Source organism: Chamaea fasciata, unplaced genomic scaffold (assembly GCF_029207755.1).
Source record: "Chamaea fasciata isolate MVZ Bird 193981 ecotype frontalis unplaced genomic scaffold, bChaFas1.0.hap1 SCAF_31, whole genome shotgun sequence".
NCBI lineage: Eukaryota > Metazoa > Chordata > Aves > Passeriformes > Sylviidae > Chamaea > Chamaea fasciata.
The window spans coordinates 2,271,696-2,294,979 of NW_027094116.1; the positions used below are offsets into that span (position 1 = coordinate 2,271,696).

At 56.3% G+C, this 23,284-nt stretch overlaps 1 protein-coding gene across 2 annotated transcripts; it reads right to left on the minus strand.

The window, feature by feature from the left end:
* Positions 1-3,519: 3,519 nt before the first annotated feature.
* Positions 3,520-20,390, minus strand: OTUD7B (OTU deubiquitinase 7B). 2 transcript variants are annotated; one of them, XM_066206888.1, is made up of 12 exons: positions 20,266-20,390; positions 14,097-14,220; positions 13,742-13,912; positions 13,390-13,608; positions 9,677-9,778; positions 9,157-9,284; positions 8,643-8,755; positions 7,937-8,064; positions 7,183-7,332; positions 6,621-6,735; positions 5,849-5,933; positions 3,520-5,253 (listed from the first exon to the last, which is right to left on the minus strand). In XM_066206888.1, exons 2-12 carry the CDS (start codon positions 14,167-14,169, stop codon positions 3,964-3,966), a joined length of 2,574 nt encoding a protein of 857 aa, XP_066062985.1. In that variant the 5' UTR covers positions 14,170-14,220; positions 20,266-20,390; the 3' UTR covers positions 3,520-3,963. The 2 variants fall into 2 exon arrangements, with proteins under 2 accessions (XP_066062985.1, XP_066062984.1); XM_066206887.1 differs by having other exon boundaries at positions 20,262-20,390.
* Between the last annotated feature and the right edge of the window lie 2,894 nt (positions 20,391-23,284).

The window sequence follows — 23,284 nt, forward strand, 5'->3', positions numbered from 1 at the left end:
CCGCCCTCCGCTCCGGCATCCCGCCCTCCCCTGGCATCCCTGCCCCGGCACCCCGCCCCTCGGGGCCCGAGATTCCACTCATCCCGACCCCTCGGATCCCGGCATTCCGCCTCCCGCCATCCAACTGCCCGGTACCGGCGGTGGGAAAGAGCGGGGGGAGCCCGGGGACGGGAGCTCCGCAGGCGGAATGCGGAGGGGCGTGCGGCCTCAGGTACCCCAGAAGTTCAGCGCTGGGGTACAGACCCGGCGACCCCGTCAGGGACGGGCGGTTCTGGGGTCCCGCAAGCGCTGCCCAGTGCAGGGGACCCCCCAAACCCCGTCAGCAGCGTCACGGGAGGGGGAGCCCGGGGCCCCTCCCGGGCATACGGCAGGAGAAGCTGCTCGGTGACTCACGGCAGAAGCATGAAACTTTCTCCTCCCAGCCCGACACCGGTTCCCAAGCCGGCCCCACTCCTGCCGGCCCCTGCCTCGCCGAGCCCCCGACGCCACACCGGGCAGCAGGTGGATGGTGGCCCTGGGACTACCTGTGCCACCCTTCAGTGCCACGACACCTCCGCACACCCCTAAACCCAAAGCCCGGGGCAGCCGAGGTAGCAGTGCCCGCCCGGGGCAGGATAAATCCTGACACAAACCAGGCAAATGGAAAACTCAAGGGAACTCCAGGTCCAACTCTGATTTTTAGGGTATTTCCCCCCAGGTTTTTGGGGTAGTCCCAGCTTTGGAGGTTGCAGCTGATGCACCCCAATTTTCCTCCTGCAGGAGAATCACCTGGCAGAGGTTCCCGGGGACTCAGATATGCTTTTGGCTCTGGCACTTGGCAGATGAGAGGAATTTCCTGGAGGCTTTGAGCCTGGAGCTGCTCCAAGCCAGGACGGAGTTAGTCTGGACCACGGCAGGAGGAAAGATCCTGGAAGAAAATCATCCAGCACAGACATGGCACTGGGCATGGAATGGTTCGTGCTGGATTTTATCCCTAATTTTGTCCTGAGACTCAGGTACCAAAGGGAGCACCCCTCTGGGGTGGCCTTGGGATACAGCTGGGGAAAAGGCTCCAAGACCAGCAAGGATGGACAGAAACAGGGAGGGAAGGGTGTTTGAGGGTGCTCTTTTTAAAATGAAAATCAAGAATTAGTACCAAAATGGAATCACACAATAAATAATATAAATAATAACCCCAAAATAAATAATAAATGACACCCCCAAAACCACAATAATTAGATGGAGAAGGGGATGAGGAGCAGCCTCAGGAGGGAATTGGGGATGCCCAGAGCCCTCGTGGTGAGGGGATGAAGGAACCTCAGGTGCATCAGCTGAAGGTTTTTATTGTCAATGAGTCTGTGGTGCCACAGCGAGGCCACAGTACAGCCCAAGTGCAATGTTCTGGCCCTGTTCACCAGGAGGCCAAATATCACCAATTAATCTGGAATGAATTAAAAAAAAAAAAAAGGTTGGTTTTGGGTTTTTTTTTGTGAATAAACCACTGCAGAATTAATTCAGGTCATTCGGTGTCGCGTTAGTGAGACCCAAAGCTGCCCCAGCCTCCCCCACCGACGTGCCGGGGAATGGCAAAGGTGAATCTCATTTAATAAAATCAAATCAAATCTTATTCATGGTTTTACATACGCTGAAAGACAAAGTTTTCCTCCATCAGGATCTGATGGCAGCAATTTAAATTCCAACCACACCAGTAAGTGCACTTAATTTGACCTTGGGGTCACACCACAGTCTCCCATGTCCCCATCTCCATGGAAAAATCCCTCCTGGGGCAGGTTTGGTGCTTCTCCAGTTTTGGAGTTTTCCCTCCAGGAGTGGTGCTTTTCCTACAGGTTTTCTGCCTTCTCCCTCCTCCCACAGCTCACCAAACCAATTAGTAGGTCTGGGGGCTTCCCATCCCAACCCAAGTCCAGCATCCACTGGGATGGAGCTAGCCCAACAGGAGAGAAATTCCCCCAAAACCTGAGGAACAAGTGATGAAGCATCACCTCCCGCCTTCCCTCCCATGCCCTGGGGCATCCCTGCTCCCAGTGCTTCCAGCACAGCTGGAGGATGTTCCCAATGCCAAAATAAAGCTGCTGCTCCGATTTTGGGAAAAATAAACATCAGAAACTGGAATTTAAACCAACTGCCCATAAATAGTGAGGGGTTTGGCCTGGGTTTTAACCATTTCAGCTTAAAATTTGGGGTGAACCAAGTGGGGGCAGAGCCTGTGCCACTTAACTAGCACTGCATGTCCCTGCCCCAGGGGTAAAGTCCATTAGAATTCCTGCAGTTTGAGGGAGAAACGTGGAATTTGTTCCGAGGTAAGAGGAGCCAGCTGGAGTGGGTGTCACACCCTTCCTTTCCCACGGCTTCAGCCATGCTCGGGGATTTTATAAAACCAGGGAAAACAACATACACTGGAGTCAAACCATCCCTGGGGTGTCTGAAATTTGGATTTGAAAAGCGGCGGACAAGGAGCATTGCTGGCTGGACTCAAAAGTGTTGGGATCCCACCAGGAAAGGCCTTATTTGGGGGCATTTAAGTGTAGGGAAGGCCTTAATTCAGGGGGGTTTAGGTCTAAGTTAGCATTTTTAGGGCCAAGTGTAAGGCATTGGGTGATCCCCCAAGCTCAGCACACTTCCAGCTCCTCTGCCCAGGCCCTCATCCCTTCTCCTGGAAATGGCCTTGTGCAGGAAGGGGTTGCATAGTTTGATGCCTTCTGGAAGATCAACCCAAAAATAAAAACGAGGGAATGTTGTAAAGCTCTGGCTGAAGGATATAACTCCTGTTTTATTTCCGTGTGATAGGAAATGCTGCACCTCACTCCGTGCAGGATCAGGCCCGGTTTGGGAGCTGCAGTTACCAAAAAACCCAAGTAATTCTGTGCAAACATCGCAGTGCTAAAGTGAATCCCACCCTGGGAGCCAGGGGGCCAGGATGGGGTCAGGAATGGTGCAGGACGTTAGTCACGGGAGGATTTTACCTTATTGTTCTGCTTTTTAGCCCTGTTATCAAAAATATGGATTAATTCCGCAGCCTAAAGGTCAGTTGGTGGCTCAGCACAACAGAGCCGAGTTAATCAGGATCAGAGGTAGTACAGAGTAGCTGTGCTCAAGTAGGAGTTACATGGGGCTGTGACCCTCCGGCTCCACCCTGGGACTGGGGGTGCTCTGGGACCCCTTTCCAGTGGGTATTCCTGGGGGATTTGCCCCACGCCACTGGGAATCTCTGGCAGGAGACGCTGACCCAGGATCTTGCCTCGGCTCTCCTGTGGGCGGGGGGTTCTGCACAGGAAGAGAAACCTCCAATCCCTCGAGCGCTGGCAGTCCCCCTGGCTTCCCCCGCCTCAAAAAGAGTTTAAAAACATTTTAAAACCAGAGTTGAGCTCATGGGTAGGAGAGCGGGGGACAGAGCCCTGAGCCCATCCTGGTGCTCGGAGTCACCTAGGACTGGGTGGGGGGCACCCAACCTACCTCACCTCACCAGTGTCCAACTCCAACACGGTGTCGCTCAGTACCAGCAAGAAGAAATACAGAATAAAACCAGTGTTAAAAAACTCCATTAAAAGGTTTGTGACGCTCAAAACGGGGCATTTTTGCTCTGTCCCAGATGGTCAGGAAGCAGGAAGGACCTGGTGGGAGCTGCTCCCCCTGCCCGCTCCCAAAGCTTTGGTCTGGTTTATTGAGTTTTTGAGGAATTCTCTCCCCTCACCCTGTGCTCCGACCCAAGCAGCCCCCACCATCCCCAGGCACCCCTGGGAATGCTCCTCCTCCCTCGCGGGGGCTCCGGGAAAGCAGGGGCTGGTTTCCCCTCTCTCCCTCCTGCACCCCATCAATCCCACCAGCCCCATGCCGTTCCCAGCCCATCCGGCCTGCTCCCACCTCCTGCAGAGCGGGAGAGGAGCGCGGGTGGGTGTAAAACCAAAATGGATCTCTGTTATTGCGTTCCCCACATTCCATGGGTCCGGATCCACACGGGGAGCATCAGAACCTGTGAACTAGTGCCTCCCGCTCCCTGCGCCGCAGCTCTTCCTTGTAACAGCAGGAACAGAAATTCCCAGTCTCTGGGCGTCCATAAAAGCTGCAGTTGGGCTGTTTGCACTTGGTCTGCTGGATGCTGCAGAGGGCTTGGCTTCTCATTTTATCCACCGTTCCTCCCTTGTCCTGCTCGAGGAAATCCCGGCAGCCGTTGCTGTGCGGGGGGAGGCAGCCGGAGCCCTCGCACTCTGGAGGGTAAGGAGGCTGGATGTCCATGTCCGTGGGGGAGAACCGGCCCAGGTGGACAGGGCCAGGGCCGCAGGGGCCAAGCCGGCCCTGGTGGTGCCGGGGCAGGGTGGCATAGGGGGGGAGGCTCCCACAGGGGCCCCCCGCCAGCTGCCGCCGGCCCTCGGGGCATCCGGGTGGGTGCAGCCCCTCAGCACTGCCCATGGAGGGCCTGGGGAAGGTGAAAACGCCGGAATAGCCAGTGGGAAAAGCAGCTGCTTTAGCACCCACGGCCGGCTCCAAGGCCTGGGGGGGGTAGGTGGGGGGTGGCTGGGAGAACACGGGGCTTGGCATCGCCTCCTCGCTCCGCTGGGCACCCACCTCCCCTTCTGGCCTCTTGGCCGGGGCAGCACCGCCCAGTGCCTTCTTCTCTGCCTCCTTCTGCCTCTGCTCTGCCAGGAAACGTTCCTCAGCATCCATGAGGTACCTCTGGATCATCTCCTCCTGGAACTGGTGCCGGGTGCTGGTCTTGAGGTGGCTGGCGAAGATGAACTTGCGCTCGCCCTGCATGGCCGCGCGCAGGATGCTCAGGCTCAGTCGCACGTCGCTGCTGTACTTGTAGGGATCCGACGGCTTCTCCGGGGCTGCTTTACCTGGACACGTCTTCTCTGCAGGAGCTAAGTCTCCTGGGGGACATTCCTCTTTGCTGTCTTTCCGTGCCTTCAGGGATCCTTTCTTCTTCTTCTCCAGGGTGTCTCCCTGCCCATTGCTCACACCGCCCTTCATGGCTTTGCTGTGCATCAGGCCCCCCATGTTCTTTTTCAGTTTGCTGCCCAGAGTCTTCCCGAAGCTTCCCAGCTTGTTGGCTACTGAGTCTGCCCGTTTTTTATCCTTCTCTTTCTCCTTTTCCCGCTCTTTCTTTGGTTTCTCCCTGTCCTTGCCTGCCCTGGTGCCCCCGTTGCTGGCAGAGCTGCTGCACACCGACTCCTTGTCTGACTCGCCTGACTCCGCTGCTGAGCGAGCGTCATCACCTGCAGAGGCCGTGGGAGATTCTGGCTGAGCCAGAGGCGCCTGGGGAGGAAGGAAAGACAAATGTCAAAGTCTAGAAATAGCTCAGGTAAAGATTTTCAGGTGGAAGGTGAGGCAAAGGTGGTGGTGTTGCTTGGAACACGGAGGGGACAGCGTCCGGACACACTCAGAAAGGCATGCCCCCAGTGCATTCTGCACATCCCCAAATATCCCCGCGGCATCCTTTCAACCTGAGATATTCCAGGATCTTGTGATTCTATTCTGTGATTCTGTGATACTTCCACTTGCTCGAGGTTTCAGGGGCAAAGCCAGGGAAGAGGGGGGTTAGACTGGTCCCAGTCTCGAGGTGGCCGTAAACCAACATCTCCCATTTGTGTGGTGCATGGGGCATCCCTGAGGGGCTGGGGGCTTCTGGGTCGTGTGAAAACTGAAAACAGGCATGGAAAGCTCTAGGGAAAAGGTGCCCACCCGCAAAACTGAGTCACTTCCCAGCTCTCTGAGCAGAATCGGCCACAATTCCTGTGGGCACAGAACCCCACATGAGGCAGAGCCCCCAGGTAAGGCCCTACACCAGCTTCCTTATGGAGAGGAAGGCTGAATAATTCATAGGTAAGGAAGATCCCCCTGGTCCCTTCACCTGTGTGTCACAAGGCAACGTGATCCATCGGACATTCATGTAGCTGTGCAGCAGGTGCAGTTTGGCTTCCAGTGATAGTGTCACGCTGGCATTGGAGCGGGGTAAAACCACAAGTTAGAGCCGTTTCCCAGCTGGAAATGCCTCCCCCCATATTTACATTATTCCCTGTGCTATGTACTTAAATGGGCGTTTTCCTACAGCAGATCCAACGGCACAAAAGGGACAACTGTGCAGCTTCCCTTTCAGTGAAACCCAAAGGGAGAAATCAGATTACTCAGTGTCAGAATCAAAATGCTTCTGCCTCAGCCACAGGAACTGCTGGGACCAAACCATGGTGAGACCTGCCAAAAGTCTCACCCAAACCAGGTATGATCAGGTGGCCACCACCCTCCCAGCTCCAGGGACCCACACCACAGGGATTTGGTGGCAAATGGAAAAATATGCCACTACGACAGAAAATCCTCCTCTGCTGCTGGTGTCTTGAGCTATGCCCAGCCCAGAGCTCCAGGATCTGGAGCATCATCTACTTACTATGTGGGAAAGAAGCTCATGAGATGTCACAGCCCCACCCAAATCATATCAAAATGAAGGAAAATGAAGGGAAAGCTGCTCCATCCCCATGAGCAGCGTCACTCCCTGGGCACAACTTTCATCCAACACAAGAAATCCCAGCTGGGGTCAGGACTGACCCCTTCATCTGTGACCTCTCTGTTCTGCAGAACGCCCAGACCCTCAGTGGAGCCTCACCCAGGATCACCTGTAGATCACCAACCTGGCCAGCTTGACATTGTCACTGTCGTCCTTCCCCCACTGCCACTCCTTCCCGGGATCCACAGCGAAGTGCACAGGGAGCAGCTTGTGCTCAGAGTCCGTCAGGGGGATCACAGCTGCCCCGGGACAGAAATGTCGTGTTTACAGACCAAAAGGACAAATACTCCACACTTGGAGCCAACTCTGAGCACCCACCAGGAGCAGGATGGTGAATGGGCTGACGGCAAATCCCGGTGACTGCCAGTACTTGGGATCATGGAATTGTCAAAGCACCACGGCATGCCTCATATCCCTCACAGGGAAGAGTTTCTTCACTATATCCCATCTAACTCCACCCTGTGTCAGTGGGAAGCCATTCCCTTTGTCTTGTCACTCCAGGCCCTTGTCCCAAGTCTCTCTCCAGCTCCTGGAGTCCCTTTAGGCACTGCAAGGGCTCCAAGGTCAAGATACTGTTGGTTATCTGGGCTGACAGTGCACATTGATGGGTCCTGGCCAGCTTTTCCCCCCCAGCACTCCCAAGTCCTCCTCCTCAGTGCTTTGTTTACTTCAGTCTCATCACCCACCTTGATCCTTTGTGTTTTCCTTCTGCTCCATGGAGACCAGGGCAGAAAAATGGGCTTGGTCATAAGCCAGAACCAATGGAGACCGGTGGCATTTGTTGGCTGGGACTTCCAGGGGCAGATAGATCCCTCCAAAGGGAATTGGGGCAAATGCTGGGAAGAATCGAGAGCAGTTAGTTCTGATCACAGGTTCAAGAGTTCAGAGTTATTTGTGCTGCAACTGCTTCAGAATGAGCCGTTTGCCTCAGTCAAGGGCTCACCTGCAATTATCTGTCATCTCAGGGGACGTTAAACAAAACCACAACCCAAAATAGATATTTGTTTTACATAAGGAAGATTTAAAATGTAGAATGAACTGGTATTTTCTATAAAAAGCCCTCCTCTTCACTCCCCCACAAGACAAACTTTGCCCACAGAATGATGGAAATTGATTAACCTTCTCTGACAGGAAATTGAAGCTGATGGTGGAAAATCTGCCCCTAGTGAACGGAATTTCCCGTCTCTAGATGTGTGTGTAGGGGCAAAAGAGATAGAAAAAGGAAAAAAAACCTTGTGTGGATGCCCTTAAAGCAGCAGAAATGGGGTTTGGGAGCCAAGCCTGGCTCCCTGTGGGTTCACCTGTAGCAGGTCGGTTTTCCCCCCCCGCCATTCCCAATTCCAGGTCCAGCCTCGACGGCAAAGAGGCCCCAGGAAAATACAGGGTAGAAAGGAAAGGTGGACAGATCAGAGAGGCTCTGGGGAGAGAGGCAGGTCTCACCTTCACCGCCCGAGTCCCGCAGCATCGTGTCGGCCACCACCACGATGGGTCTCTTCAGCACATGGGCCAGGACAAAGACATGGAACTCCTCCAGGCTCTCGTACACCGGCTCCTCTGAACTCTCCACCCTTGGGGAAAGGAGAAGTTGAATTTCATCCCTTGGTTATTCAATCATCTGCTTTGTAACACCAGGAGGAGGTTTCACAGTCAGCCACGCAGAGGTGGGTGGACAGCACTAAGGCTGATCTCAGCACTGATCTGAGGGCTCAGGTGTGGATTCACAAAATGTCCCTCTCCAGGACAAGGAACACCCAGCTGTTGCCTGGCATTGCTGGGAATCCCTTATCTAAGGAGCTGGACAGCTGTGGCAGGCAAGTGTCCTTGAAACAGAAGTGAGAGATGGCAAAACCTCTCAGCTCTGGGTTATTCTCTCATTTCAGAGTGAGCAACACAAGGAAACACAAGGAAAAGATTTATTCCCCGCTCAGTCCATGAGCTACCCCACAGAAGAGGCCGTGCAGCACCAAAATCCTTTCCTGGGACGCTCTATGTGCCTTGTGTTCCCTCAGGATCCTTTGTCCTTCCCCCGAAACCTCAACGAGACAGACCAACACAGACCCGCCGCCCTGCCCTGGGGCACCATGAGAGCTGTGCCCTGGGGGAAGAGTTCCCTGCTGTACACCTGGCTGTGTCCTCTGCTCCGTACCCGCCGCAGCTGCCGCCGTTGGTGCCGTAGTGCACGCGGGGCTCGCTGGACGCCAACTTGATCAGCTCGTTCCACTCCTTCTGCCACTCCTCCTCCGTGTAAACCAGGCCAGACTGAAGAACAGCAAAGAGAACCCAAAATTCTCCAAGTAAAGCTCCTCCAGCACAGGTTTATACCCACAGCACAACTTTTCTCTATGGGTTTATCCAAAAACAATCAACATACTCTGCACCATGTCCTCAAAAGTGCTTCCTAATATTCATCCAAACTTTCCCTCTCAATTTAAATCCATTCCCCTTGTCCTGTCACTTGTCCCAAGACCCTTCTATTTTGCTGCAGCTCTGACTGCAACTCTGACAGGACACCTATTACCACATCACAGTCCAATGGCACAGCGGGGAGCAGCCCAAAGTTCCAGACCTGACAGGAAGCACCTCCCAAACCCACAAGATTTTTTTCCCAGGACGTTCCCCTTGGCAAAGAGGACCCAAACCAACATTCAGTTGGCTCCTACCTCCTTGTTCTGCTGCGTCTGCTGCCAGCGCCACCTCCGCCTCAGTGCTTCCCGCTCCACCCCCTTGTCCATCAGGGTGTAGAGAGATTTCCGGAGCATGAGATCCCGGTCATGGAAGCCCCACATACCTACAGGGAGAAGGAACGGACTGGAAGGCCAGAAGGGACTAGTGTCACTTCCTGACCCACTCAGGTCCCTGCACAGACATGCCAGAGAAGGGAAGAGGCTGCTCCATTATCCCACATTTCCTTCAGGAATCCAGGGGAAACTTGCCAGACAGAGGGGGAGAAGGGTTTGAGAAGCATAGCAGCTGCTGGCAGCCCCATCCCTTCACGCCATCCCACATCTACAGAGCCTGAGCACTGCGACTGCTCTTGCACACCAGTGCTACTGCAGCCAGGAGGAGCAGCAGCATCCTGGCCTCCCACCAGAATGGGCGGATTCTGCTCCCAAAGGGGGATCGTGGGCTCCTGCCCAGGGACTGGTTGGCTGTTTCCCTGGGGATTGAGCCAAGCCTTACCCAGGGAGGCAGCGTGGAGCAAGCAATTTCCGTCGCCGGTGGTGGCCAGGGGCAGCAGCCGCTGGCAGCTCGGATCCACCGTCACCCACCAGTTGAGACGCCCTGGGGAAATTTGGGAGAGTGTGAAACCATGGCACAGCACGGGACTAGGGAACCCCGGGGAGCACTGCGGGGCTCAGCCCTCCTGAAGCCACGGCCAAGGACAAAAACCAGCCGAACAAGCGGGGGAGTGCCTGGACAGGCAGGAAGGTACAGACCCACCCCAGGACTTGCGGGGGAAGAGTCAGGACAGTGACAAAGCAACAAAAAGAGGAGACTGGAACTGCAAAGCTCCCTGGGAGTGCCAGGAAAAGACTGGGCTGAATTTGGGGTCACACAAATCAGAGTAACACACAAATAGGAGCCAGGACTTCCACCCAGACCAGTTCTCCTTTATGTGTTTTTCCCCCACACCCCTTATTTCTGTCCCCACAGCCCATCAGGCTGAAAATGCCTCCAAGAGTGCCCAGCACAAACAATTTCTCCAGGGAAAACCAGCCTTTTGCTTCTTCTTGGAACCAAATCTCCCCAGTTTCAACTCTCTCACAGCCGGGTTTCCCTGCTCAGTGTTTTTAAGCAGAATATTCCAGGATCTCTGCTGATCCCAGCAGCTTTCCTGCTGCAAATGCAAACCGACGGCGCTTTAGACTGGGAGTTTTGGGTCGTTGTGGTGATTCAAGTCAAGAACAGCTAAAAACAGAAGGTAGGAAAAAACCCCCAGTGAGCCCAGTGTGGCTGGAGATTCATCCCTCCCCAAGGGAGCGAAGCTGGGCTGGATCAGGACTCTGAGCCCTCTGAGCCCCCCAGTCCTTGTCTCACCCTGCCCTCAACATCCCTCCTTGGCTGCCGTATTTTCCAGGAGTTTTTGGATCCTGTGCAATAGGCAGGTTTTTGGCTGGATGAGGCTGTTTAGGCTTCCAAGCTGTATTTAAATTGCTCCTGCAGGAAACCAGCCCTTTCCCATAGTTTCCAAAGAGCCTGTCTTTCCTCTGGAGCATGATCCCTTCCAGGAATCCCAGCACACAGATATGGGATTTCTGAAAATGCTTTGTACAACCTCAGGGAGAGCAGCTGGAGAGGAACTAAAGGCAACAAACAGGGGTTAAAACATCCCCAAGCACTAGAAAACAAAAAACCCTCTAAGTTCAGTGTGACACAGGCAGGTCATTCTTGTCCCCAGCACCAGGAAAGGGACCCGCCAGAGCTGGAAGCGTTCCGCACTGAGCCTGAGGACAATGGCTCTGCACGGAGAAGCCGGCTGTTCCCTCAATATAGCTCCTGGCACGGCAGAGTTGGGAGCCAGGCCAAATGGCCCAGGGCCAGGGGAGCAAACACGGCGCCGCACAGGAGCTGTCCCACACGTAATGCTGCTAGGGGCAGCACCGAGAGCTCCTTCTTATTCGTTTTCCCTCATTCCTGCAGGATTTGATGCTCTTTTCCATGGAGTTTGCATGTCCAGTTGGCGCTTCAGAGGTTGTGCAACCTCTGCCCAAGCCAGATCTGAGGGGACACACCTTGGAGAGGTATTTCTGTGCCCAAGTGTTTGCACTGACTCCAGTTACGCAAGAGAAGTCATCTCCAAAGGAACCGCACGCCCAACCCTCCTGCCAATGTTTTGCTTCCGTCAAGGCGGCGGAAAGGCCAAGAGGCTGCCCAGAAGTATTGAAAACAACACACTTCTCTGTGTGTGGCTCTTAAGAGCCAGGCCTGAGACCTCTGCAGGGAAAGCAACTGGATTTAGGAGCCTGAGGGATCTTCCCAGAACGACCATGGTGGCAACAGATCTTCTGCACACAGGAAAAGTCCACCGGCATCCAGAGGCTCCCTTAGCATCCAGCACCATGACCCTATGTTACCCCACAGAAAACCTGTTTGTCCCCACAGGGTGTTTGGGGAAATCCCACTGTATCTTCCAGCAGGAGCCACCTGAACAGGTCACGGCAATGGGAAGGAACCGATGGCTCCACCCGGCCTGAAGGCAGGATTGCCTCATCCAAACCACAAATGGCTCCCCTAAAGCTACTGGGAATCCACTCTCGCTGCCGTGTGACACGGGGAGCGTCTCAGGGATTGCTCCTGAGGCCAACATGAGGGATCCAACACAGACATGGACACCATGCGCCGCCCCGTGTGGCAACCAGAGACCAACAGGGGTTTCCCCCTGGTTGAGGTGAAAGACCAGGATCAGGATCTTTCAGTTCTTCACGATTTTTTTCCCCTAATATCCTCAGGTGAAGCACCATGGACTGCTCCTCTCCGCGTGCCACAAGCAAACCCACCCTGCAGCTTCCCAACTCAGCGCAAGGCCTGATTCCCGATCCACAAGGGTTTGCGTCAAGGGACGCCACGGCTCCATCGAGGGCTAAGGTTTCAGCTCCACCAAGACCTCTCCATACCACTCCAAGCACATTCAAAGCAATCCCAGAGGATCTCACAGAAGTTTACAGCCACTTAGTAAGCATTTACTCTGCCATAATGCTGTAACAGGACCTCTGAATACATGGGGAAGAAGATCTGAACATTTATTGGGCTATAAAATATTTCCATAATCCCCTAAGGAAGGTGCTAAATTAATAACGGGAGTCTCTGTAGATCGCAGCACCATACTCAAACTCTACTTGGAATCCAGCTTGGAATATTTCATAGCTGCACTACAGCCCTTTGTTACAGACAAAACACTCATTTATAACAACCCACAAACACTCAAGTCTCCGAAAGGCATTTTCTAAAACTCAGAATTTCTAAATTCCTTCCAGTTAACGGCATCTCAGCATACCTGGAAGTGCCCCCAACCCACGGATGAAGCACCCAGCAACCCCCAGCCCCACACCCCATTTGTGTTGGGACACAGGAACCCAACCTCTGGCTCCGCTGGGATGAGATCTGGGGTTTATCTACACCAGAGCCCGCAGCTCTGCTGTCACTGCACGGCGTCGCCGTGTAACAGGATCGCTGGGATCAAGTGCTCATTCCCAAAACATGAGAGGATTTCTTACAGCAACTTCTAAGCAGGAGAGGGAGAAGTTGGGCCCTCAGAGTGCCTGTTATCCCTGAGGATAACGTGTTTTCTGGTGTGTGCAGCACCAGAGAAACAGTGGGGGGTGTAAACCCACCCGAGATCCCACATCGCATCCTGCCCCTGCCCACAGGAACCTTCCTGGTGCCGGGGATGAGGTTTTTCCCTGCCAGTACGTATGTCCCCCTCATTCCCTCATTTACAGATGCCCTGGCAGTTCTTCAGGAGCCTGATGAAAAGCAAAGCAGGGGGTTCCTACCCAGGCACCCAGCAGGCGCTGGAGTAGCAGCATCAGCCTCCAGGGTCTGTCATCAATAGAGAAATTTGTCAGCAGGGCGTGTTACACAGGAATTCCCTTTTCCCTGTGTCTCCATGGGACCAGCAGAACAGAGCACTGGGATGCTCCAGGGGAGAGACAATGCCAGTTTGGGGGTACTCTCCCTCTCAGCTGTGCACAGTGGTAACAGCCCTGGGTTATTTGCGCCCAGTTTCCATGGGTGACGGGAAGCAGCTCCTACTCAGCCCTTGCGCCAGGTCATAAAAACGATGGAATGATTCCCTATTGGATATACATCCATGTGATATCCCGGGGTGCTCCCGTGGGTGACACTCCCCAGCTGCCCGTGGCACATGCCACCAGCACGGATCCAGCACTCACCAGCCTGCTCCAGTGCTACCAGCATGGACTGCTCAATAAGATCCCGCTCAATGAAGCTGCGGAAATCCTCGGAGTACACGGTGAGGTCGGGCAGCTGGAAGGTGCAGATGGGCATCTCCAGCAGGTGCTCACTGCTGCTGCCGTTGCTGGAGACATGGGAACGGGCCAGGGACACAATGGTGGAGCTGGCGTGGGAGATGCCACGGGACAGGCGCTTCTCTGGGGGAGAGAAGGAAGAGCAAACAGCAAAGTGGGGCAGGAGCAGCAAATCCCAGAGCAGCCACCACCAAAGCGCCGCGGATCACCCCGGCACAGGAGGTCAGACAGATCCCTCTGGCTGCAGGACACTGACCTTGCACGATGTCATCCTGGCGCTGCAGCGGGGGCCTCCCCGGCCGCCCCACCTCCCGCTCGGGGGGCCGGGCCCCGCAGCCCTCGTTGAAGGAATGCGGGAGGTTCCCGGCGTGCACCTGCCGGAGCTGCTCAAAGTCGCTCAGCGCCGCGCTCAGGTCCCAGTTCTTGCCTGGATGGGAAGGGAGCAGCGCTGGTCACCCTCAGCCAGCACGGAAACTGAGGCATTTCCTAAACATCTGTGTTGGAAACTATTCCAGGCCCCAGCTACCTCGCCCTCTTCCAACCCTTTTTTCCTCCCGACTCCCCCATCAGCCACTCCGGGCACTTCCCTCGTTATTCCCAGTTTTCCATACCTTCAAGGAGGTCTCTGGCCAGTCCCGGCTCTGCCCCCGTTGAGCGAACAAAATCCGACAGGACGATGTCCATAGCCGAGGCCAGAGGGGGTCAGTGGCACTGGATCGGCTCCTCAGCATCAATCTGGGAATGATACCAAGAGCAGACTGCACATCGGATTGGGAACGAGCTGAGGGGGATGTAAACCTCCCCCTAAAATTAACTGCTCTCCGGGACTGCCAGTTCATTCCCTGAGAACTGGGAGAACAACACCTGCTTTACTGTAACCAACAATGGGCATTTCATTGGAAAATTCATGAAATAAACCCAACTCTCATCTCCAAGGCGGTGGAGCTTTTCTTTCCAAATTAGGAATAAGGACCCAAGAATAAATTGTATAATAAATGAGGATTTGGGAGCAAGGAGAAAGGAGAAAGTTTCTCCTGTACATTTACAGGGAGCAAATCCCTGCCCCATCCCACTCCAAGCTGTGAGGCAGGGAAAGGGAAGTCAGGACAAAAATGCCAGAATTGGGAGATGTGTTCTAAGGAGAATACATTTTTAAAAGCCCCTTTTAGACAAAAAAACCAAACCAAACCAAACCAAAGAATCCCAGTTACTCTGGCAGACAAAATCAATGTCCAGACAGAGCTCCTTTCCACTCCTGAGCGCCTTGCCAGGCTCCTTTGACTCCAGCGCTCCTTCCCAGAAGGGAACAAAACCACAGATCTATTCCGCAAATCTGGATTTTGTCGGGTTCTGAGCCTGTGGAAGGCGTGTGCTCCTGCCATGCCTTCAAATCCTGATTTTCCGCATTCCTCAGGGCAGAAAGGGAAAGGAAGAGTAGCCACATCCACGGGAGTCTGGATCGGCAAAGTGCTCCATGGAATTTGGTGCTTTGCAGTTAAAGGCTGGGATAAAAACTCTGCCATCAAGGAACAGAAAAGAAAAGGAAAAGAATTTATGCCGAGCTGAAAATCTGGAAGTGGAAAATCTGGGAAGGCTGGGAGAGGGAGGTGCTGGTGTATTGGGAATGAGCAAATTTCAAGATTGTGTGGAATATGAACAAATGTGGTTGTTTTCCTGGTGCCCAGGAAATAAAGTCTCTTTTTCAGGATTATCCCCAAAGATGGACAAAACCCTCCTTGGTGCCTTGAAATGTTTTCTTCCAAGATCATCCTTAAAGGCGGGTGAAATTCCCTAACAGCACAACTCCCCAAAAGCAACCGTTACATCCAGTCTTTAACCTGGAAATTCTTGGCTTTGCTGGAGAAAAACCATTCCCACTCTCACAAGTGTCATTGTTAAGTTCCTCCTCCCAGAAAAACTCCGTATTCCTTCACTGCCGGAGCAAACCGGGAGCTGCGTCGGAAGAAGTGATGCCAAAGCCCAGCACATTCCGGGAGCAGGATTTGGCAGTGATTCCTGCTCTCACTCCTCCAATTTAGGGAACATCCCTAATTAGGAGCTGCATATTTGGATCCTCTAATCCCTGGCAAGAGCTGCAGAAACAAGGAGCAGCTCCAGGATGAAACTGGCTGTGACAACGGGTAAAACTTCCTTCAGGTGGGTGTGGAATTCCAATGAAAATGAAAACTCAGCACGCGCAGCGGAGGTTTGGGGAGGGAACAAGCAGCACATCCCACCCCCTCATCCACGGCATTCCAAACTCCTGCGTGCACAAAAATGCCAGGGAAAACACAGATGGAAAACTCTGGGTCCAACGAGGCGGTGATGGATTGTTGGAGATTTATTGAGGGATTAGACAGAGAAATGTCCTCACCCCAGAGCTATTGATTATTTCCTTTCCCTGTGGAAGGGAAATGCTCTCTCCTCTTCCCTCCTTCCAGAACAGGTTGGAAATATGAGCCCAGGTAGGAAATCCAAGCCTCAGGAGATCCAGAACTGCAAATCCATCCCTCAGCAATGGAGCAGAGGCTGAGCACACCCCAAAGCCCCAGGAGTGCACGGGGATGCAGCATGGCTGGATGTAATCCGGAGTGAGTGTTCCTGGCACATTCCAACCAAAAATACGCAGAAAAGATGTATTTAGGACGAAGCCCATTTGTTCCTGTGGTCCCAGCGACCCCAACAGTTCTTTCAGGACACACCAGCAGGCTTTTCAGCAAATGTTTAACAAATATCTTCCCACACTTCCACAGGGCCTGAGCACACCAACACTCCTGACAGAACTGAAGAGTGATCAGCCGTGCTGGAGTCGCACCTCACTCGGACAAGGGGCTGGAGCTTCATGCAAACAGCATTCCATGGTTACACACCCATGGGAACTGAGTGAAAGCCCCATCCCAACGTGCCAACGGATCCGCCCAACACTGACACCAACTTTCATCCTTCCAGGCAGCAGGAATCTGCCCAGTTCCGCCTTTGGGAACAGGGCAAAGCTGTGTTGAGTCAATCCTGGCAGCCTGCAAATCCTTACTAACGGGAATTCAGACCTTTAACATCACATGTCCGTCCAAAAGAAGGGGAAAGTCAAAACCCCGCAGAGCCTTCTCTCTCTTGCTGCCTACGGCCTCTCCCAGGGCAATGCCAACGGTCACACGCCAGGCTTGGGAAGGGACTCACCAGGAGCATGCGGAGCATCCCGGCCCTCCACAGGCAGGACTGTGCTTCCTGCCCCGACATCACCAGAGAAGTCAGGAAACCGAGGGAGGAACTCAAGAGGACACAAGGTCCAAGAGCTCAATGTCTCTCAGCTCCATTCTGGGGGGAAATAAACCATTGGGAACACTGAAGTGAAGCAGTTCACCAGAACCAACTGCGAAGAAGCAAAACTGGATCCATTCAAAGTTCCAGACGGGAATTTATGGGACTTTAATTCCCTCATTTTGTTAGATCTCAATCATGCTGAACATGCTGCAGAAACAGGAAATAATTCTCTTTGTTAGGGCCAAATCCTGACCCAAGGTCGGCCACGACCGGTGGCTCCAGCGTGTTTATAAAGATACATCCAGAAATATTTTAGGAGCAGCAAACTGACGTCTCTCCCCCGGATCTGCCACGTGATGTTTTGCTGAGGGCAGGAACCAAGCTGGGAGCCAGGACTCCACTCCCAGGGCTCTGCTCCTGGCCCAGCCCCTCCGCCACATCCTGTCCCCACAGGGACACAGGGAACCCCAGGCCAGACCCTCAGGGTGCTGCAGGGGAGGCAGGAGGTGCCCAAATCCATGGGAAATTTAATCCTGCCAGACCCACATGGATGTTTTTGCTTCCACCATCAGGGAGCTGCAGCAGAGGGGCAAACCAACACATATCAAACTCCTAAACCCCAAATCCTCCAAAAGCCTGAAATCTGGCAGCGCTCAGGGCTAAGCAGGGGGGTCCCGAGGCGAAAGGCCACACTGGGACCTGCAGGTGGGACATGGGAGCAGCTCCAACCTGAGCCATATTGGAGTAACGACGAGAAGAATGAGCTTCTCCATGAGCTCCAAGCGAGCACGTCCTGATGCTCCTGAATGAGGTTTCTGGCTTCCTCCTGCTCTCCAGAACGGTGGGGGCTGCCTCCAGCCCATCCTACATCCCTGTCCTGGTCCAGCAGGTTACCTAACACCACCAGAACAGCCACACGCCGCGCCGGGATTAACGGCACCGTCCTGACCTGACACCTGTGCTGTGGTCACTAAGCTCCGTCAGGAAACGCTGGATGGGACACAGACCATGCAGCTCCGGCCTCTCCCACGATGGGAATCAACCCAGCTCATCACCATCATCCACAAAAAACAGTTATTCCTGATAAAACTGATGGTGCATGACACCCTTGAAGCTCATCAGCCCCTCAGACCAACAGAGGGGTGCTGAGAGTGAGGAAGGAAGCCAGTCCGAGAGGGAAGAACAGGGATGTTTGGGAACAGATGGCAATGGCAGCTGTGGTGGTGCTGGATGTGGCTCTGTGGCTGCACTTCATGCCTGGTAGGAGCAGCTCTCTAAGATTCTGGGAACTGCAGGCTCTGGAGCCTCTGACAGAGTTTTAGCACAATCCAAAAGGACAGCACATAATCCCCACAAATGAGCTTTTCCAGCAGGAAAAAGGGGCTCCTAAAACCACGCTGGTGCTCAGGAACTGGAGCGGGAGTGAAGCGACAGTTATGGAAATCATCCCTTTTTTATAAAGCTTCAGTGCTTCAATGGACAGCTTTATCCCATTTTTTCCAGAGCTCCAGCTGCTTCCCAGTGCTCCAGACACAGCTGGGCTCCTCCCAGTACCCAGGTCATCCCAAACCTTGGGCTGAACAACCCACCAGACTGACACCTCCGAGACAGATAAAAGCCAAACAAGTCTCCAACACAAACACAGCAGCTCCATCGCATCCAGGCTCTGTCGACCATCATCATCCCCCCTGGCTATCAATTCCTCTTGCTCCCAAAATTATAGGATTCTCTAATGAAGCACTGACTACAAACTCAGTTCTCTCAGTGTCTGCACCAAAGAAATTCCCTTTGAGCCACGTTCTCCTTAAACCAGGCCGTGACTATTTCCAGCCTGAGCCTGGTTCTCTGCAAGAGCTGGGCCCGGCACACGCTGTCCTTGCCTGTATCCCGGGGGGATGCTCCAAGTGTCCCCTCTGCAATCGAGGACACGGCAGCTTCATCACCAATTCCATGCGTTTTCTCCCCAGAGAATTTCCACCCAGTGTTCCTCCCGCAAGGAAAATCCATTTTGAGTCACTTGCAGGGATGAGTTTAGGGTGTAACTCAGGACCGTGGGAGCTGAAGTACCAACTGAGGGCCAGAGCATCTCCCAGAGCTCCCCCATGGATAGCAGGGCCACATCCCGGCCGAGTGGCACGGATTCACCACAAACACCAGCAGAAAATTAAATAAATTCCAACAGAAAACCAAACCAACCAATACTAAGGCACCAGGAAGAGCAGAACCCCGAATTTTAAGCGATTTGGGCACGCTTTAAGCTCCTTTCCCCATCCCCAGCCGTGCTCCATCCCATGGGATTTGGATGCTCCGGCCCATCTCAGGGGCTGATAAGGGTCTCACACCTGAAGCACGTATGAGGGATGCCTGGATCCAGCTGTGTATCCTGACAGACACTCCTTCACACACATCCAATACTGCATCCACAAGTGGGCACACCCTCTCCACTCCGAAGTTTCTTTAGCACAAAACCATCTTTAAGTAGCTTCAACACCCCATTTCCCCAAAACACTACTCAGCATGGGCATGTGCCAGGTCAGGAAGATAAACCCCAGGGATGATTCAGAGGGAAGAATCCTGGCTGGAAGTTTGGACTTTCCAGCTCCATGACTTCAGCGGACAACACGGCCTTTGCAAACCCGGAGATCCCTGGTCCCGGCTCCCACCCTTTCACCGACAAGAAAGCCAAGGGGCCTCGCAGCCTTGCCGGTGCACTGGGATCCAATCCCCGGGAGCCTCCGTCCCGCTACCGTCACTGACTGCCAAGCCCTCGGAACAGTTTCCCTGGAGCTGGGAATCGTCCGGGGCTGGGGCCGGGAGCGGCTCCTCGCCCACATCGACAACACGGAGCCCGGCGAGGCAGCCGGGAATCAGCCAGACGAGGAACTCCCTTTCCTCGTGGATCGGGACCCGCCGACTCCAGGGTTGTTCCTGAGCTCATGTTTCGCTGCCGACGGACCCGAGCCCGGCCCCGACGGTCGCTCACGGCTCTCCCCCGCTCGGCAAGGGACCCCGGGAACGACCCCAGCCTGGACCGGGCAGCCGGATATCCCCGCGCTCCCAGGGGAAAACACGTACCAAGAGAACAATGATTTGGCCCCAAGTCGCCGGGACCAGGAAAATATCACTTCTCCGCCCCAGGGGCAGCCGGGGTCGCCCCCTGCCCGGGGAGCCCCGAACCGGCGGTGGCTCCGGCGGCGGGACAGCCCGGGGGGCTCGGCACCGGGAACGCGGCGGGGCCGGCCCCAGAGCGGCGGCGGCGCGGGGGAGCGCTCCCGGCCCCGCAGGCCCCCGGGCTCAGGCGGGACCCGCAGCCGGGACCCGCACCCCGGGACCCACCCTCGTACCCCGGGGCGACCTCCGGGACCGACCCCGGGACCCGCACCCCGAAACCGACACCGGGACCCGCCCCCGCCGGCCCCTGAGGCCGCGCCAAGACCCCGCGGGCGCCGCCGACACCGCCCCAAGGCCCGGCCCCGCCAAAACTTTCCCGAGGCCGAGCAGGGGCCCGCCGTTACCTACGAGAGGCTCCATGGGCGGCCTGGCGCGGCCCGGCCCGGAGCGGCCCCCGGGCCCTCCCGCCGCCGTCGCCGCCGCCGCCGCTGAGGCCGCTCCCGGGGCGGGGGGGGGGAGGCGGAACGGAACGCGCCACCCGGAACGCGCCGCCACCCCCGTTCCCGCCCGGAACGCTTTGGCGGGCGCACGCGGCCGTGCCGGGAGGGGCCAATAGCGGCGCAGGGCCAGGCCCGGCCCCGCCCCCGAGGCGCCCCGCGCGTGCACGGGAGCGGGGCAGCAGAGCGCCCCCTGGCGCCGTGAGGGCGTGCGCGTGACCGAGATCCCCCAAGAGCCCGGAGAGGGCGCGAGACCCTCCGTGAGGGGCCCGGGACCCCCGTGAGGGGCCTGCGACCCTCCGTGAGGGGCCCGGGACCCCCGTGAGGGGCCTGCGACCCTCCGTGAGGGGCCTGTGACCCCCGTGAGGGGCCTGCGACCCCCGTGAAGGGTCTGTGACCCCCGTGAGGGGCCCGGGACCCCCGTGAGGGGCCTGTGACCCCCGTGAGGGGCCTGCGACCCTCCGTGAGGGGCCTGTGACCCCCGTGAGGGGCCTGCGACCCTCCGTGAGGGGCCTGTGACCCCCGTGAGGGGCCCGGGACCCCCGTGAGGGGCCTGCGACCCTCCGTGAGGGGTCTGTGACCCTCTGTGTAGGGTCTGTGACCCTCTGTGACGGGCCTGTGACCCCCGTGAGGGGCCCGGGACCACCGTGAGTGGCCTGTGACCCCCGTGAGGGGCCTGCGACCCTCCGTGAGGGGCCTGTGACCCCCGTGAGGGGCCCGGGACCCCCGTGAGGGGCCTGCGACCCTCCGTGAGGGGTCTGTGACCCTCTGTGTAGGGTCTGTGACCCTCTGTGACGGGCCTGTGACCCCCGTGAGGGGCCCGGGACCACCGTGAGTGGCCTGTGACCCCCGTGAGGGGCCTGTGACCCTCCGTGAAGGGTCTGTGACCCCCGTGAGGGGCCTGCGACCCCCGTGAAGGGTCTGTGACCCCCGTGAAGGGTCTGTGACCCCCGTGAGGGGCCTGCGACCCTCCGTGAGGGGCCTGCGACCCCCGTGAGGTGCCTGTGACCCTCCGTGAGGGGCCCGGGACCCCCGTGAGGGGCCTGCGACCCCCGTGAAGGGTCTGTGACCCCCGTGAGGGGCCCGGGACCCCCGTGAGGGGCCTGCGACCCTCCGTGAGGGGCCTGTGACCCCCGTGAGGGGCCCGGGACCCCCGTGAGGGGCCTGTGACCCCCGTGAGGGGTCTGTGACCCTCTGTGTAGGGTCTGTGACCCTCTGTGACGGGCCTGTGACCCCCGTGAGGGGCCCGGGACCACCGTGAGTGGCCTGTGACCCCCGTGAGGGGCCTGTGACCCTCTGTGAAGGGTCTGTGACCCCCGTGAGGGGCCTGCGACCCCCGTGAAGGGTCTGTGACCCCCGTGAGGGGCCTGCGACCCCCGTGAAGGGTCTGTGACCCTCTGTGAAGGGCCCGGGACCCCCTGTGTGTGGCCTGAGACTCCCTGCATGGAGTCTGACACCATGCTGAGGGGCTTGAAACCCCTGTATGGGGTCAGTAACACCTTTTATAGGGCCTGAGATCTCATTTAAGAGGTCTGCAACCCTTCTCACTCTGAGGCCTGAGACCTTGGGTATCCCCTTCCGTGGGGTCTGTGCCCCCTGCGTGGGGCTGAACCCCAGCATGGGGCTGGCTTGTGTGGGGTCAGTATCCCCGGAGTGGGGCTGAAACACCGGCCCTGGAGGGTGAGGGGTCAGTACCCGCTCCCTGAGCCTGATTCCCATTGGGAATCACTTTCCCTACCATGGAAAGCTTCCTGTTCCTTGCCCACGGCACGGGAACAATGGCGAGTGGGGCAGCAGCTGCAGAGCTGGTGGGATGGCCTGGCCCTGGGCCCAGGGCCCAACATTCCCCGTGCTGAGGGCCTGGCATTCCTTGTGCAGAGGGCCTGGCATTCCCTGTGCCAAGGGCCTGGCATTCCCTGTGCTGTGGGTGCCCACAGAAGCACACAATGTGTCCCAGCGCTGTGCCAGATGCAGGGTCTGGTGGCCAGAGCAGGGGGCTGGTGATGCCACCAGCTGTGTCAGGATGTGCCGGGAAGTGCTGGCACAGCTCCCATGGAGACATTGCTGGTGTATTTGCCCCCTGGTCCATCTCCCACTCAGCTTAGCTCTTCCTTCCTGGAGAAAACCTCCAGGTTTTCTCTTAGGAAAAACACAGGTAGGCCAGGCCCTGTGCAGGAGCCATGGCCAGTGGGGGCCGGGGGCTGCTGGGGCTGGTGACAAACAGGCCACGTCATGCGCACAGCTCAGCTGATCCCAATGTTGAATCCATTCTTTGTGTTCTGCCAGGAACCTGCCCTTGTTTGTGTCCCGCACAAAGGGATTGTTTGTGTGTCCGGGCAGGGAAATGTCCAGCACAGAAAGGACAGGCCCAGGGTTTGTCCCTGCTGGCTGCACTGTTTGTCCACACAGTGGATCCTGCCCGATGTCTCTGGTGCCCAGCAAGGGGCTGGAGTGTCCCTGTGCTCCCTGTTCTCCAGTGCTTCCTGTGCTCCAGAGTGATTGCTGCCCATTCCATCTCACCCTGTTCTCATCCTGCTCCTGCTGGAGCCATGGTGAGGGGTCAGCACAGTGTTAAATAGACAGAAAATCCCATCTCATTCCTGACAGTTCCAGTCAGAACCATTCCCAGACTGCGTGAAAGGGTTTTGTTGTGAATTTACCACTGAGAAGCCAGGGGAGGCCTTGGTGCTGCTGGTCCTCCAGAGCCACATGCAGGGCAAGGCAATGGGGACAGGCACAACTGCTCCACACAGGACACCACAGGGATGAAGGGAGATGAACCTGCTTCCCCCGAGCACAGCAATTCGCCCAGATTTGCTGGGGGACATTGGGATCAGTTGGAAGAGGCCATAAAGAGGATCAGGCGTGGAGGGATGGGATAAGGATGGAGGAGCAGATGGCACTGGAGGAGGGAGGCCAGGATTTTGCAC

What these genes read in the sequence shown, in the direction of transcription:
- OTUD7B (XM_066206888.1), bottom strand. Translation starts at nt 14,169, where the DNA reads ATGGACATCGTCCTGTCGGATTTTGTTCGCTCAACGGGGGCAGAGCCG. An exon ending in CCAGGATGACATCGTGCAAG is followed by an intron (nt 13,609 to 13,741) that starts GTCAGTGTCCTG and finishes TCTCTCCCCCAG; the next exon opens with AGAAGCGCCTGTCCCGTGGC. An exon ending in GCTCCACGCTGCCTCCCTGG is followed by an intron (nt 9,285 to 9,676) that starts GTAAGGCTTGGC and finishes TTCTCCCTGTAG; the next exon opens with GTATGTGGGGCTTCCATGAC.